General features: G+C 53.3%; 1 protein-coding gene across 1 annotated transcript in view; it reads left to right on the top strand.

Moving 5' to 3' along the window:
• The window catches only part of CCNJL (cyclin J like), a 57,962-nt gene that overhangs the window by 35,897 nt on the left and 4,598 nt on the right, over nucleotides 1-17,467 (top strand). Inside the window, exon 3 of the mRNA XM_075542720.1 lies at nucleotides 15,426-15,728. Within this exon, the coding sequence (XP_075398835.1) occupies nucleotides 15,426-15,728 (303 nt within the window). The remainder of the gene's footprint in view (nucleotides 1-15,425; nucleotides 15,729-17,467) is intronic.

Raw genomic sequence — 17,467 nt, 5'->3', positions numbered from 1 at the left:
ATATAAGCGGAATCATGCATTTGTCCTTTGTGCTCGGCGTACTTCTGTTTCCATGCTCGCTGAGTGGTGTTTCAGGGTCTGTCCCTGTCACGGCACATCTCAAGGACTTCCTTTCTCTTTATGGCTGAGTAATAGTCGTTGTATGGATCTGCCTCCTTTGGCTTCTCTGTCTGTTGATAGGCACACGGGTTCCCCTTTTGGCGATTGCGGATAGAGCTGCCATACACCTTGACATGTAAGAATCTCAGTTGCTGTTTAGAAGACTCTAGGAAAATCTTAACCTACTCCTCCATGGTTCATTCTTGCCTGACGCCATCAATCCTAGTCCTTGGTGCCTTGCACGAAGATGGTGCCTGCTTTCTCCTGTGTCTGTGCTTTCTTGATCCCCTGCCAGAAAGCCCCAGGGGCACAGTTGTGCAGCTTCTCCTGCGGTCTTGTGTTCCAACCTGGCATTTCCTGCCCACTGGCCCTCATCACCCCTCTGGCTTCTTGGGTTGCCCTCCTCCCCCTCTGACTGTTCTACACAGAAAGCCTGTCTGGCCTCGGCTGTTTTCAAAGTCCCAGGACAATACCCATCTCTTTTTCTTCTTGGGGGAGATATCAGTGGAGGACAAAGTGGCCATCACATTTCAGGCGGCCCAGGAGAAGCCGTGACCTTTAGCCTGCTGCTGTCTGTGATCTGTGGGCCGCGTCGAGCCTGCTCGGAGCCTGGGAGTTATATTTCATGGACCGCAGGCTCACACTGGGCAACTCTCTGGGGAGCCAGGACGGGAGGTGCACACTGGGGACTCCTTTGTGCTGCCTTTCAGACAGAGTGGCAGATGCCCTGCGTACACGCTGAGGGCAGCAGCCAGCCTCAGGGCGGCGGCGGCAGGAGCAGCCTGCTCAGGGCACCTGCCATATGCTCCAGAGGCTCAGGGAAAGAAAAGTTTCCATGACAGCCTGGAAGCCCCTTCATCCTGGCCTCCCCCACTCCCCAGGCCCACTGTGTTGGGGGAGACTCAGAGGAGGGGTCCCGGGACCTCAGAGAGTTTGGGATTCTGCTAATTCAGTACCAGCTTGTTCCCAGATAAGAAGAGCTACAGGTTCTTCCGGGCCCACTTGCCAGTGCTGAGGGTCTTCAAGCGGTCTCCCACCCGGGGCCTCTGAACGTCTGCCATCCTGAAAAAGTGCGCAAGGGCCCGGGTCGCAGGAGGAGGCCGGGAAAACAAAAGCTGCTTGGTCACTCCCTACTGGGCACGTGGAGGAGCCCTCCTCGCTCTGTCGCCAAGTTACTCTGGCACCTGCTGCTTTCACACTGAGAGCCCTGGGGGCATAATGAGGTACTAGCCTCAAGGTCAGCAGCTCGCATTCAGCAGCCTCTCCACAAGAAAAAGAGGATCCTTTCTACTCTTGTACAGAGTTAGTCTTGGAACCCACAGGGGTTGTTCTAGTCTGTCCCACAGGGTCGCCGTGATTCAGCATTGACTTGATGGCAGTGAATGAGAGCCTGCACACACACGTGCGAGGGAAATTGCCTGCGTGCACACAGGCGCCGTAACACCAGCCTGTTCAGCTGCAATCAAATTGGGCCCAGCTCCTGGGAAGCCCTTGCACAGTGGATGCAGGCTGGTCTTCCGCCATCCCTGCTATGGATTGGGGATTGGGCTCTTGTGATCCAATATTTCCTGTTTTGTTTCGCTTTATGAACTTTATTGCGTGTTCAGTTGATGCATCAAATTGGGTTCCCATTTCATAATTTCTAGGCAAAGTCTTCAGCAACATCAGTTACATTTCCCACAACATGTTAACATTCATTTTAATTACATTCTGTTTGTTGCTTTTCTACTAGGTTTCCTACCGTTGGCTGAATTTCAGAAGTACATAGCCAAGCCTTCAAACTCTTAAATAAAATAAACTCAGACTAGAGCCTCCTAAACAGAGAACTGAACTCAGCCCCCTGGCTCAATATTCGGCCAAACAAGAGATAGGCCAGTAAGGTCAGCAGTAACACCAGAGAGGCACATAGCCCATACGAGATCAAAGAGGCAGCTTTGCCCAGGGATGCAGCTTGGAAGGCGGGAAAGGATAGGAAGGGACAAATGGAAATGGAAAATCCAGAAAGAAAGCGGGAGGGTCCTGTTACATTGTTGGGACAGTCATCGCTGTCACTGGTCAGCACGTGTCCGGATCGTTGCATGGAAACCAGTTTGCCCTGCACGCTTCCTCAGCTCACCGTTACGTAACGTTAACGTGCACATGCCAGAGAAGAGCAGGGGGCACGCGATCTAAGAGAACCACCCCTTCTTTGTGACTTGTCTGTAGACGAAGTCAGTTTTGGGGGAGCCCTCCAAAGTGTAGGTGAAGGGCTCTTTTAGAAGCGCGGAGGGCATCTCCGGTCTCAGCCTCAGGCCGAAGGGGGAGGCTGCAGAGAGAGGACCCCCGTGGGAGGAGCGCCTGCCTGCGCAGGTCATGGTGCCTCACCCAGCGGAGCCTGTTGTGTGCACAGCACCTGCCAGAGGGAGAGAGGCCCGTGTCCCTACCGACGTGTTTTACTTGAATAGTCTGTTGTCAGTAGGTACTGCCGTATCGATTCCGACCCACAGCGATCCCGTGTGGCAGAGAAGAATGGCTCCATGGCCATTCCTAGGCTGTAATCACGACAGGAGCAGGCGGTCAGGTTTCTCCCCGCCGAGCCGCTGGCTGGGTTTGAACTGCCAGCCTTTCAGTTAGCAGCGAAGTGCTTCATTATCGTGCTGCATCACCAGCCTCCTTGCAAACCGAGGCTCAGAAGGAAATAGAAGTCTGTTGTCCACCCCGATCTCCAAAGGTAACTTCTGGGAACCGTTTATTATGTCTCCGCCCAAAAGGGCTCTGGGTGGCACATGCCATCAAGCTCTCTGCTCCTAACCCAAAGGTTCATGGTTCCAGTCCTCTCAGAGGCACCTCAATATAAAGAGGAAGAAAGGCCTGGCTCTCTGCTCCCGAAGGAAAAAAAAGAATCTGGTGTGTTTTCCACGATGCCCCGTGCGGACGTACAAGTAGAAGTGACACAGTGAGCTCAGACTCGACTTGCTTTCTTCGTAGGAACTCAAGAAGCATCTGTCGGGGGCAGTCTCTGTGGAGACAGGAGCACCAGCTCCTATGTACAGATTCCACTCTGGATGGAGGGGCCTTGCTGGTAGAGCGTGTCAGCACTGGGCTCTGACCTTGACGTCAGTGATTGAAATCCGTCACGATGTACAGTGGCGGACACCCCGGGGCAGCTCTGCTCTGTGTGCAGGGCGGCTGAGTCGGCATCAGCTCCTTGGCAGGGAGTGGGTCCATCGGTGAGCATCCGAGTTCCTCGGTTTGGTTCGGTTTGGTCGCCACTGCGGCAGACAATACGGCGGCAACTGGTTTACCTCCTCTCTCTGTTCTGCACCCCTGTGTGTGTCTCTGCAAGATAACCCCCTAGATAAGGGATCATTTTTGGTCAAGGGTGTGTGCATTTAAGATTCTGATGAGTGGGGTTATAAATTGCCTGGCAGTGGTTTAACTCAACAGCCAGAGGGTGGAAAGCATTTTTCTTCTCAAATTCAACTAAATTGGGGGCATCTTTGGAGAACAAATCATCCAAAGAGGAGTAAGGTCTGTCTCTTCTGCACCCTGCTGCTCCGTCCGGCTACACACACCAGCCTTGAGCTTTCCGGCCAACTAGGGGTAGGGCTCCAGAAGCCGGCAGTCAATAGCCCCCTCTCTTAGGTCAGATACAGTCAATAGCCCCCTCTATTAGGTCAGATACAGTCAATAGCCCCCTCTATTAGGTCAGATACAGTCAATAGCCCCCTCTCTGAGGTCAGATACAGTCAATAGCCCCCTCTCTGAGGTCAGATACAGTCAATAGCCCCCTCTCTGAGGTCAGATACAGTCAATAGTCCCCTCTCTTAGGTCAGATACAGTCAATAGCCCCCTCTCTGAGGTCAGATACAGTCAATAGCGCCCTCTCTGAGATCAGATACCAGTAATTGCCTGTCTGGTACTTGCATCTGAGCCTCGGGAGATTCCAGGTGAAGCCTGTCTTTCTCCCAAGAAATCCCCCTTGCCCCTCCCCTTCCTCATCCCCACTAGCCTGCTCAAGGATTACTTGGCAACTGTTGCTTCCAAGCAGCAGCTTCTTGGGGCCCATAGGCAGGGGGTGAGGCTGCCCTGCTGAAGCCTGCGGAACCTGGAGAGCAGCCTTAATCCCTTCTGGTCCATGGGCTGGGGTAATGAGCTGCCTTTGTGTTTGGAGACAGTCACCCCCACACCGGGATTGTTTGAGGGGCCTCTGGGGGACACCAGGGGGATGGCCAGTTTTCCAGGTGGCCTTTTTCAGGGGTATCTTTCAGACAAAGCATGACATTTATTTATAGGATTAAACCCAAATCTCCAAAGAAGTGTGGCCGCCTCCGTGCAGCAGATGATTTCACAGCCCCGTGCATCACATGCAAGAGTGGCCAGGAGAAATAGATTTCCCGCTTCCCTGGAGGCGTTCAGAAACGGCTCCACGGTTCGGAAATCAGCCTGGGTCTTGCACGCAGCATGCGCTCTTAATGGGACAATATTTATTTCTCCTTCCGAAAAACTGCCGCAGAATCGATGGCGCATCTTTTCCTGGCCAGTGGCATTTTAGCAGCAGGGAAAGAGGGCATGGCAAATCCTGTCTCAGGCCCCAGTGTTTCAGCAGCGTGAGCTGAGGACATGGCCAGTTCCCATTTCCTGTGCGAACCCCCGAAGACTGGCAGCCTTAGAGCTGTTTCGGGGGAGGGGTTTGGGGTGAACTGCCGGGCACGTGCCACTGGCAGGGCTGGAAACTCCCACGTTGTACAGTTGACCTTAAGGCTGGAGCCTGGTCTTTGTTGTCCAGGGCCTGGGGCCCTTGGCTCTGCGTGTTAGGGGCACTTTAACCTGCAGTGCCAGGGACACCGGACCCACAGCTAAGTCCATTCAAAAGCCATTCATTTGACCTCTACTATATTCCCAGCCAGAGCCCTAGCAACCTAGTGTTTATACATAGGGCTGCTAACCTCGAGGTCAGCAGTTCAAACTCACCAGCCGCTCCTCAGGAGAACCATGAAGCTTTCCACTGTGGTCAGGATGTGTGGAAACTCACAGGGGCATCTCCCTAACCCTACCGGGTCCTCTAGGGACCCGCACCAGCTAGCCGTGGGCAGTGAGCTGTTTCAGAGGAGGACCCTTGGTAGCGCATAGTGAAAGCGCTTGGCTGCTGACCAACGCCTGGCAGCGCACCCCCACCAGCCGCTTTGTGGGAGGGAAACAGTGTGGCAGCCTGCATCTGTAAAGATATTTACAGTCTTGGAAAGTCTACGGAGCAGTTCTGTTCTGGACGATAGCATTGCCGTGTGTCGGAATGTACGCAACAGCATTGCGCTCAGGCTGTGGTATTAACCAGGCAGGAGCCCCTGGGTAGTGCAAATGGGTAAGTGCTCAATTGCGAGCTGAAACATTGGCAAATCTAAGCCCTCTCCCACCACCACCCTTCCCTTCCCCAGAACACCACGGAAGACATGCCTGGCAAACTGCTTCCGAAAGCTCACCTCCGTGACACCCTATGGAGCAGCTCTACACACCACAGGCTGCATGGCACCCAGCATGGCCAGGCCTGTGCCTGGTGCTGGGGAGACCATGATAGGTGGAGGAGGTCTTGTCCACAAACCCCCTGTGGAAGCAGATGCATTGTACATGCCTGTGGTTGGCCAGGCCCGGGCTCCTGGGGCTGGGAGGGCAGATGAGTACAAAGGAGATCAAGCCCTTGTCTGCAGGCATCTGCTCAGGGAGCTGCTTCAGGTTCGGCGTGACCAACAGGTGTCTGGGCGTGTATGGAGACCAAGCCTGTCACCCTCACAGGGTCAGCATGTCCTTGCTGTTTGTTAGAGCAGCCTGGCTTCCGCTGTCAGCGGGAGAATAGCTAGGAAGACCTTGACATCCAGCATCCGATCTGCTGTCCATGCATTCTGAGGGTGGACTGCAGATAACTGGGTGTTTGTGTTTTCTTTTTATTCATTTTAACCTTGAGCATGCTCTCATGAACACCTGCGCCTTACATCCCTTTAGGCTCCCTTGCGGTAGCCAGGGTTGCCTGATTCCGCCTGTTGGTGCTGAAGTCCTCCTGGGCGTTCCTTCCCATGCCGAGGCGTGCTGGGGAGGGAGGGGACTGTCTCTAGGGTCGTTGCTCTCACCACTCTTGGCTTGGAAATGTCCCTCCGATCTGAGGACTGAGGAGGGACCCGGATTGCTCCGCCTTCGCTGACTAGTGCTGCATTTACGTTGGAAACGGAGAGCACCTGCCGTTACAGGCAAGTGTGGACGTTTGCTGGGTGGGGAAATTGGAAACTATTTTTGTTTTGTCGGCGTTTTCAAGATTCCTTCCAGGAGTCGGCCTGTGTTGCCTCCCCACCTCCCAAGTCTCAGTTTCAATTGCAAGCATTTTGGCGTCTAGACAGGAAATGTCTCTTCTTTGTCGCTGACTTGTTGGAGCTCCTGAGGCTCTTTTAGAAAGTCTGACACCTCCAGGCATGTGGGCACTTGCGGAGCAGTTTCATACCGGGATGTCTGTGGGCGGGACAGGCACACATTCTGGAACCTTCTCTGACATTTTCTGACAGTGACTCGGCCACTTCTGATTTCTAAGTTCCCATCAATAGAATTTTGCCTCTGTAAGATTTTGAATTTTGTTTTGTTTCGTTGCCAGGTTTCTTTTTTTGTCGGTGAGAAGGTGTTGTTTGTTCCTTACATAAAATTAAAGGGGGAAAAAACAGACGAAAGCAAATATCCCTTGGAATCTCACTGGACTTGCCCTCTTTTAACCAGAATGTTGGGGGAGCAGCCACACTCCAGCCTCCGTGGTGGCAGAGTTGCTCTGTTAACATGGGTATGCCAGGCAGGGCACTGCGCTTTGTCCTGTGGGTTTACTCATTTAATTCTCAAAACAAGCTGGTAAGCAGTGTTGTGTTTTCCCCAAGATTGGAGGACAACACTGAGGTCCAGAAGGGAAGATGCCTTTCTAAGAAGCGGTGTGGCTAGGAGGGGAGCCCAGGCCTTCAGTCGTGAGTCCTGGCCTCAGCCACTACACAACAGCCTTTTTTTTTTTGGAATTCATCAATTTATTGGGAACTCTTACAGATGTCGTAACATTCCATAGTTCAAGTAGTTCAAGCATAATTGTACAATTGCTACCATCAGTTTCAAAACATTTTCCTTCTTCTTGAACTCTTTGATATCAGCTCCCCATTCTCCCCTCCCTTCCCCACCCTTGCCCCCATGAACCCTTGTTTTATATATGTATATATATATACATATACATATATATACACCTTCAATTCTGCTATTCTCTCCTCTCAAGTGGAACTATACAGTCATCGTGACTATCAGCCACCCCGCCCACCCCCATCTTCCTGTATCCTCCGGGAATCATGCTCCCTTGCTGTTTCTGTGGGATCACCCATCCTGGCATTCCTGCCTCAAATGATCTTACTTACACACCTGAACATACAGAGGTCTAACAGTATTAGTGAGGTAAAATAGCAAGGGGAGGAAATATTAAAGAACCAGACAATCATTACAAATTTTATCAGTGATATACTGCAGCCTGAATTCCTCATCCGCCCCAGTTGTCTTACAGGTGGATTTTGGGTCTCCACTTGGCCCGCCCCTTCACATTGATTTGGTTGCTTGTTTTTGAACATCTGATACCTATTCCTGTAGACAGCTCAGGATCACACAGACTGGTGTGCTTCTTCCATGTGGGATTTGTTGCTTCTCTGCTCAATGGCCGCTTGTTTGACTACAAGCCTTTAAGACCCCAGACGCTATATTTTTTAATATCCAGGCATCGTGACCTTTCTTCACCACATTTGCTTATGCAACCATTTTGTCTTCAGCAATCCTGTCGGGAAGGTGAGTATCATACAGTGCCACATTATTAGAACAAACGGTTCTTAAGTGGAGGCCGAAAGTCTGTCTGCTTCCTTAGTGAATTTTTAATCATTTTATTAGGGGTTCATACAACTCTTATCAAAATTCATACATACATCAATTGTGTAAAGCACATTTTTACATTCCCCCTTTCCAACCCACCCTCCCTCTCCCCTCCCAGTATAACCACTCACACCACTGGTCCTGAAGGGATCATCCGCCCTGGATTCCCTGTGCCTCCAGCTCCTATCTGCACCAGTGTACATCCTCTGGTCTAGCCAGACTTGCAAGGTAGAATTGGGATCATGATAAGGGGGCGGGGGGGAGGCATTTAGGAACTAGAGGAAAGTTGTATTTTTCATTGTTGCTGTATCGCACCCTGATTGGCTTGTCTCCTCCCCGAGACCCTTCTGTAAGGGGATATCCAGTGGCCTACAAATGGCCCTGCAGAGGTTTGGACAGGATCCAGGGGAGCCTTGTGTTTGACCCTGTCAGCCTGGAGGATGGGCTCTGTGCTCTTCTGCTGCCCCTGAGGGGTCAGACATGAGCATCTGCAAAGCAGTGTCGTCAGAGCCTTTGCTCTGGAGCAAACCCCTTCCCTGCAGCCCACAGCTTCCAGACCACCCCGGACAGCGTTGGGAAGACACTCGGGCTCCCTTGTAAAGAGGGCCGTGGAGGAGCCGGGCATTTGCCGGAGTGGCCACTGTGTGAAGCCATCACTGTGTGAAGCCAGAGCAGGGGAGCCAGGTGTGACCAACTCTATGTCACCTGTGACCCCCCAGGAGGACACAAACCACCCCTAGTCTCAGCTCTAGTTTCTGTTACCAGCGTGGGACCCTGCAGTTCATTCCATCTGTTGGAATTGTGCTTGCTGCCGCTCCTTCCTGCCTGCCTGCCTTCAGTATTTATTGGGGACCACTCTCTGCCAGAAAGAACCCTGGTAGTGCAGTGGGTTAAGTGTCCGGCTGATGACCCCAAGGTCAGAGGTTCAACGATGAGGCCATCTGCTCCCATGGAGATGTACAGAGCAGTTCTGCTCTGTCCTGTAGGGTCGCGGTAGATGGCGGTAGGCCCCACAGCAGTGGGCAGACTGCCAGAGACTGGCGGTGCTGCCCCAGCAAAGCAGCCTGGCTTTTTGGAGGGGAAGGAGGAGGAACTGGAAGCAGGCTTCTTTTGTTTCCTTGGGGAGCCTGGGGTGGGTGCATGCTGGTGATCTGGGGCGGTGCCTGCCTGCAGGGTCATCAGAGGTGCCAGAGATTGGAAGCAGCAAGAGTAGCAGACCTTGAAGGACAGGAGAGAAGTGGGCGCCACCGCCCTCCCTTCTCTCAGGCTCCTCACAGGTCCTCGCTGCAGACAAGGGAAGCACTGCATGGTGGCTGGACTGTCAGCTTGCTCTGCCCTGCACTCTTTCTCTCCCCCACGTCATATCCCATCCCATCCCTTCCCATCCATAGGCTAACCTGCTGTTGCCTCTGTGACTGGGGTCAGCCCTGAATCATTCATCATCTGTCTGTCCGCTTGTCATATAGACTGTGGTGACTCGTTTGTTTCTGTGACGCCAGAAGCTCTGCCACTTGTAATTTAAATACCAGCAAGATTACCCACGATGGACGGGTCTCAGCAGCGCGTCCTGGCTAAAGGCAACCTAGGAAGAACAGTCTTGCCGTCTACTTTCAAAAGTGAGCCACGGAGACCCCAGTGGGTCACGGGAGAGGAGAGCCTTGTTGACTCGCTGACCTTGAGCATGCCATCGGGAGAGACCCATCTCTGGAGGAGGATAGTCGGGGCCACGGAGGGCCAGTGGGGCCACAGTGGGGACAGTGACACGGGAGGGGCCGACATTTTGTTGTTAGGCCCAAAGGCCCCATGAGTGGGAGCCAGCTCGAGGGGCTTATGAAGAGCCCGATGGCTAGACGGTGGAAACCCCTACACACCCATCCGCACATGAGTGGATCCACAGAATGTGGTTTACATGTAACACACTGCGATAGCACTCGCTACAAGGGAAACAGCCCTGATACATGCCACCATGCGCACCAACCACCAAACGTTGCTGAGTGGGGTAAGTCAGACACAAACTGTCAGCACACTCAAATGAAATCTCTAGAACAGGCCAGTGTATACAGACTTATTGAGGACTGAGGGCCACCTGGGCCTCGCCATGATGTTTTCATTGACCTCCTATGGATGGCAAAGCTGAACAGTGTTAGTCTGGGTAGACTAGAGAAGCAAATCCATAGACACTCATAAGAAAGAGCTTTAAATACAAGAGCAACTGAATATTGAGAAAACATCCCAGCCCGTATGTGCAATACCAATCTATAAATTCCTCTTCAGACTCACGAAACGCACGCAGTGAAGCTGAATGCAGGAAGATCACAGGCCACGGGTTGGAAGCACTTGTGCAGCCAGTGGCCGTGTAAGCATCTCAGCACTGGCATGGGTCTCCACATGGCTCCTCCAGTTCCAGGCTCTAGTGTAGCTCCATGTGTCTTATCATCAGGAATATGAAGCAGAGAGTGTGTCTGCCCTCCAGTGAGCTATTTATCTCCTTTGGCTTCCAAATGAGGTCAGTGACCTAATAAGCTAAACTCCAGCCCTTCAAAAGTCGACCGATTATGTAACTGTCACAGTGAGAAGGAAAAGTGAAGAATGGATGTACTTATGCCGTTGGTGAAGAATACCAAATAGACGTGGACTGCCAGGAAGACAGATCCATCTGTCGTAGATGAAGTACAGCCTGAATGCTCCTTAGAAACAAGGATGGCAAGACTTTATCTCACCAGCTTTGAAGATGCGATCTTGAAGGACCAGTCCCTGGAGAGAGACATGGTGTGGGGAAAGTGGAGGGTCGGTGAGATGGGGAGGACCTGGGCTAGTTCCTTGTTCCTCAGGCCCCTGCCGCTCTTACCCACCAGCAGCCCCAGGGCCCCACTGAGGACACACGTTCTCATTCGTAGAAGAAAGACTTTTGAAAGCATCAGAGGTGGCCATCCTTGCTTGAGAGTAACTTTGTCTCTCTCTTTTTTTTAATGGTTTTTAAAATCATTTTATTGGGGGCTCTTACAACTCTTATCACAGTCCATACATATATCCACTGTGTCAAGCACATTTGTTTTCCTCATCATTCTCAAAACATTTGCTTTCTACCTGAGCCCTTGGTATCAGCTCCTCACTTTTCCCCTCCCTCCCTGCTTCCCCCTCCCTCCTGAACCCTTGATAATTTATAAGTTATTATTATTTTGTTATATCTTACACTGCCCGATGTCTCCCTTCACTCACTTTTCTGTTATCCATCTCCCAGGGAGGAGGTTATATGTAGATCCTTGTAATCGATTCCCCCTCTCCACCCTCTCTCTACCCTCTTGGTATTGCCACTCTAACCACTCGTCCTGAGGGGGTCATCTGTCCTGGATTCCCTGTGTTTCCAGTTTCTATCTGTACCAGTGTACATCCTCTGGTCCAGCCAGACTTGCAAGGTAGAATTGGGATCATGATCGTGGGAGGGGGAGGAAGCATTTAAGAACTGGAAGAAAGTTGTATGTTTCGTCACTGATACCCTGCACCCTGGCTGGCTTATCTCTTCCCTGCGACCCTCTGTAAGGGGATGTACAGTTGCCTACAGATGGGCTTTGGGTCTCCACTCTGCACTTCCCCTCACTTACAATGATATGATTTTTTGTTCTTTGATGCCTGATACCTAATCCCTTTGACGCCTTATGATCGCACAGGCTGGTGTGCTTCTTTCATGTGGGCTTTGTTGCTTCTGAGTTAGATGGCCGCTTGTTTACCTTTAAGACCCCAGACGCTCTGTCTTTTGTAAAATCTGTTTTTCAACTCCAATATAACTCTTCAGGAAGGCATCATCGGTAGAGGCGGCGGTGGGGTAGAATGCCCTCAGACAAGTCACTGAAGCCAGGTGAAACGCTGTATTAAAGGCGTACTAGCACTGGACTCCGGGATTGGTGCCTGCGCGCCCACAGTCAGGGCAGTGTGGGCTTTCTAGGGGTTCTTTCAGAAGCTGCTGCCAGACGGCTTTCTGAGCTGTTCCTGCCAGAGGTCCGTTGCTGTAGAGCCCGCTCCCACTCTTCAGCCACCGCTTGGCTGCAGAATAGAGCCAGGCTTTGCTTCAGAGGTACCCCTGGGAGCGTTGGAACATTCCGGCTAGTGGTTGAGGGCTTACCTGTTTGCACACCACCCAGGGACTCCCAGGAATCCTTGGCCCTTTTGAGAATGAACCTCCTTTGGCCTGGTATTTGGGGAGGGGGCAGGGGTCGGAGTGGCCTGAGAAGCCCCCGGTGGAGGGAGGAGAACTAATCTGTGGTTGCCGGCTCTCAGTGATGGCTCCGAGGGTCTCAGTGCCACCCCAGCACAATGCTGTTCTCTCAGCCTGTAACCTTTCCCCTTCTCCCGGGGAGGAAGCAGCGCTGCATCTATTGAGGGCCTGCCAACAAGGTCGGCGCAGTTCAGCACAGGGCTCCGAGAAACCTTGAGCAGCTTTACAGCTAGATACATATTGCCTACCTACTTCGCCTTTTCCCTTTCAAATTGCACAATCATAAGAACTGAAGAAAAGCTAGGGCATGCCTGTCCTCAGAGAAGCATTCAAGTGGCCTAAACTCCACTCCCCAGAGAGGACCATGCGCTCCTTCAGTGAATGCTTGCTAGACATCAGCTGGGGACGCGGACTCCCTGAGTGGCACACGCGGGTGATGTGCGTCGCTGCTAATGGAAAGGCTGGCGGTTCAAGGCTACCTGAGAGCACCTTGAAGAAAAGCCTGCCACTCTGCCCCGCCAAGTGAGTCTTGGGAAGCTCTCTGGAGCACATGGCATCCCCACGAGCTGGAAACAAGTGGACGAGGACTGGTTTGGCGCTGTGGGCCAGGCACAGTGCTGGGACCCGGGCCCAGCAGGGGAGGGGCGAGACTAGTTCCAGGCCTCCTGGGATTTGGTGTCAAGGGCCAACCACAGATACTAAGCAAGTGTGGAAGAACCTTGATGACATCGTCTGTGACCTGTGAACTGTGCCCAGAATGACGCGTGCTAAGGTGGGCGAGGGGAGGGGTGGGTGGGAGTTCTGTGAGGATGGGCCCGAACTCAGAGGGCAGCAGAGGTGGCGGGAGAGTGCAAGCCACCAGAAAGGCAACCTGGCATCTCCCACCCGCCATCCCCGGGGCTTCCAGCGTGAGGCTCTTCCCCTGGGCAACCTTGACATTGTCTGCCTGAATTCTGTATCTGCTCTGAACAAGGACGGTGTCCTTCGAGGCGATGCCAGGCGGGGCTGAGAGGAGCTGGCGTGTGGTGTGTGGTGTGTCAGTGGTTGGCACGGTGGGCATCCTCTCCAGCTTCAGGGTGTTGTCCATCTCCTCTGCCGTTCACCGGGTGGCCCCCACCTGTCACAGGCCAGAGCTCCACTTGGCGCTGTTCCACCCACAGTGCAGCTAGAGCAGAAGTGTCCCTGGTGCGGCAGACAAACATGGTCTTTCACAGGAAGCTAGAAGTCCAGCGCTAGGGGCAGGCTTTCTCCCCGTTGGCGGCGCTGCGGGAAGGAATGTCCCTGGGTTCCCGGCAGTGATCTCCATGGGGTTCCTTTAGCTTCTGTGACTGATCAGCTCTTCCATACCTCTGGCGTGGCTGGCTTACGGGCACACCCCACACTGCTCTGTTCTCATTGACAGACAGAGACCTCTGCCTCCACATCAGATTACGATACAAGTAAGCAAGCACTAACATTTGTAACACATAACTTGGAAAAAAAGACAAAATAACACACAACTTGGGTTGGGGGTCACAGTTGAATCCGTAACACTGTCGGTGGGCTCTTGCCAGGTGCTGGGAGGCGGCTGTGCATGGCGTCACAGAGTCCACGTGGCTCTTGGTGGTGACATACTTTGAAGCCCTACTTAGGTCTGTGTTGTCTCCTCTGTAGGAACAGCCTGTTGAGGTTACTTCCTGGTCTATCCTCAAAGCAGGAGATTCTCATGAGAACTAGGTCAGAGGGCACCTGCCGTTGCGAGCAGGTGTGTGGTGTGCTCTGTTGTTCCCTCGCCTTCCCAGACACGGGCTTCGAGGTCCGCTGGGCCTCCCCTGGCTGCGCTCCACCTGGTAAGGTTGGGCTTCGAGGGTCAAGCTGCCCAGGCCACGGCCAGGGTTCGTAGTCTCACATGGAAGTCAGGTACCTTGGGGCCGTCTGATCAGAGAAGGCTGCCCGAGGCTGAGACTAGTGGGGTGGGCTGAGTAAAGAGAGGTTGGGGAAGACTGGTACAGATGGGCAGGCCTTCAGAGACCGAGGCTTGGAGGCAAGGAGAGCACACTGTCTTCAGACGCCCACGAGCCTTCCAGTCCACAGGTGTGGGGCAGCTTCCCATGTGGAGAGGAGATTTGGGGGTCGTGAGGTGCCCAGCAGCATCAGCCCACCCTGCAGGCCTGGGGCCTTGACCCTCCATGTACCTAAGACTGACTCACTCTGCCAGAGGCAGCATCCCATTGGCACAGCGTTTTCGGCTGTGGGGTGGATGGCAGTGGGCACCTGGCCACACTGGGAGGTGAGCTCCAGGGAGACATAGGTAGGTTCCTCGGGCTTTGGCCCTAGGTGGGCTCCTGTTCGCCATGGCTGCTCAGAGTTCCACGGAAGGATGAAAAGCCAGCTGGCCACAGTGGCGTCTGGCTAGAATGTAGCCTGGTGGGCTTGCTTCTCTTTCTCCCCGACTTCTCCCCTCACCTCCAAAGAAGGCTGTTTGTGAGGCAACGCACAGTAAGCTCCCATTTACAGAGCTCAAACTTCATACTGAGGATCAGGGCCGCCACGGAAGGGCATGTACACATCAGGAGGGACGGGGTCAGATCGGCCAGGTCTTTGACAGTGGCCTGGAGGGTAGGTCATTGGAAGTCTGGCAAGGAGGGACCCACCTTATTTTCCCCAGCCTGTAGCTGAAATTAACTGAGCACCATCTGTGATGCAGGTGCTGGCTGAGCATGAAGTGCATGTTTTCTCATTGATTCTAACAAAACAGGTCTGGTATGTAAGTGCCATTACTGTCCCGTTTGCAGATGAGGGGCTTAGGCCCACAGAGCTGGGGACACCTGCGTGTGGTCACACAGGAGAAAGCAGTGGTACAGGGATTTGAGCCCGCGTCTGAGAGAGCCAGAGTGTATGCTTTTGCTCATACTCCCTTCGGCCTTTCTCTTCTCCGTCCCTTCCACCAGCACCCATCCAGGTACGGTGGCCTTTAAAACTCACTGCCATTGAGTAGGTGCTGATTCATGGTGACCCTACAGCACAGGGTAGAACTGTGCCCGTGGGTGTCCAGCACTGTAATTCTACAGCAGTGGAAGCCTCGACTTTCTCCCAAGGAGCTGGTTGATGATTTCGAACTGCTGACCTTGTGGTTAGCAGCCTAACCTATAACCACCACAGCCTCAGGGCTCCTCGTGGGGGCCTTTGGCTTTCTGGTGAAGGTCGGAACCAAGTGTTTGTGCTTCTCCCACAGGTAAGTTCGAGGACAGGGAAGACCACGTACCCAAGTTGGAGCAGATAAACAGCACTCGGATCCTGAGCAGCCAGAATGTCACGCTCACCAAGAAGGAGCTGCTGAGCACCGAGCTGCTGCTGCTGGAAGCCTTTGGCTGGAACCTCTGCCTGCCCACGCCTGCCCACTTCCTGGACTACTACCTCTTGGCCTCCGTCAGCCAGAAGGACCACCACTGCCACAGCTGGCCCAGCACCTGCCAACGCAAGACCAAAGAGTGCCTCAAGGAATATGCTCACTACTTCCTAGAGGTCACCCTGCAAGGTGAGGGCAGCAGAGAGGCAAGGTGTACCCTGTGCCCACCACAGGGGCAGGATCAGGGTGTTGTGAGGCATGCCCACCCACCCCATTGGTACACTAGGCTGTAGGCAGAGAACGGGAGTGAACAAGGGAGTGGTGGCTAGTTGGCTGGCATGTTACCAACCCAGACCCAGCTTGCCGCTTTCAAGTTGAGCCCCACTCACAGAGACCCAATCAAGGGCTTCCTAGAAGATAATGTGTACAGGAGCAGCCGTCCTCATCTTTATCATAGAGAGCAACTGGTGGGTTTGAACTGATGACCTCGCACTTAGCTCACAGCGCCACTATGACTCTGCAATGTGTTTTACCAGTAACCTTTCAAACAGACACGGGAGCTTATGCTTGTTACCATGACGGTCTAGGCCCTGGAGCAGGACATCACGGTAAGGTAGTCCCACTGCCGTTGAGTCCACTCCAACTCACGGTGACTCCTTACAGGATTCCCAAGGCTAAATCTCATGCAGCAGACAGCCTCCTCTTCCTCCCACAGGGCCGCTTGTGGGTTTCTAGCGCCTGCCTTGTGGTTGAAAGCCCAGTGCCTACCCGACGATGCCACCGGAGCTCCTGGTAACGTAGGTCGGTCATACAGAGGAAGGTCTGAAGGAGACATGGCGCAGAGGCTACAGCATAGCGGTTGTGAGGAGGTGGCACAGGAATGGGCAGTGCTCTGTTCTCTTGCACACGGCGTTGCTGTGAGTCGGAGCCCAGCTGATGTCACCCCACAGCATAGTACACAGGCAGCCGGTGCCCTACCAAGAGAGGGGCAGCCTCTAACGCCCTGCGCTGCTACCTGGCACAGTACAAGTGATCTAAACAGCACAGATGCACAGGTCGGTCATGCCCTACGAACTGCCCACCAGACAGGTCGGACACAAGAGAGGGTGATGTTACATCCACTTTAGCCAAAAAATCACTGGGGACTCATACCCGACACCCACTCCCCCCAGTGTTTTGAAATTTGAATTATTAGGTAAACCCCAACCAGCTGCCAGTAAACCGAGTCTGACTCATGCCGAACTTGTGCAGGTCTGAGGAGAACTGGGTCCCATGGGCTTTTCAGTGCCTTGTTTTCGCCAGGCCTTTCTTCCAAGGGTCCTTGGTGGGATCAAACCGCTGTCTCTTGGTCAGCAGCCATGGACACATTACTGGTTTACACCACCCGGCAACTACCAGTCAGGAATCTGTCGCTTCTCAGTGCCCCACCAAGAGCCCTGGTGGGATATAGGGGGTTCGCGTTGGACTGCCAACGGCCAGGTCAGCTGTTCAACTCACCAGTCACTGCTTAGTAGAGAAACGAGGCTGCCGAGTCTTTCATAGAAACCCGAAAGGGCAGTTCTACTCTGATAGGCCACTCTGAGTCAATCAACTGAATGATAGTGCCTTCTTTTAATGCCTCAACACCAACGAAAACACTCAGGAGCAATCACCATGACTGGAAAACAAACAGAAGAGCTCCAAGCACACTGCCATCACGTCAACCCCAACTCTCAGCAGCCCTAAAGCACACATGGATTTAAGAGCCCGCACATGCTCTTCCACACCTCACACCCACGTGAAGGCCTTTTCCGCAATCATCCTCTTACAATTGGGGAAGTCTATGCCAAGAGCTGAAGGAAGTCCCCCAAGACTATTGCTAAGAGTCGATACTCCAGGGTCTGGCTCCTGGAGAGTGCTCTAACCAGTAGGACACTGCCTGATTGAGG

This window comes from Tenrec ecaudatus, chromosome 2 (genome assembly GCF_050624435.1).
Source record: "Tenrec ecaudatus isolate mTenEca1 chromosome 2, mTenEca1.hap1, whole genome shotgun sequence".
In the NCBI taxonomy this organism is placed as follows: Eukaryota; Metazoa; Chordata; class Mammalia; order Afrosoricida; family Tenrecidae; genus Tenrec; species Tenrec ecaudatus.
This window is presented reverse-complemented; position numbering and strand designations above follow the sequence as displayed.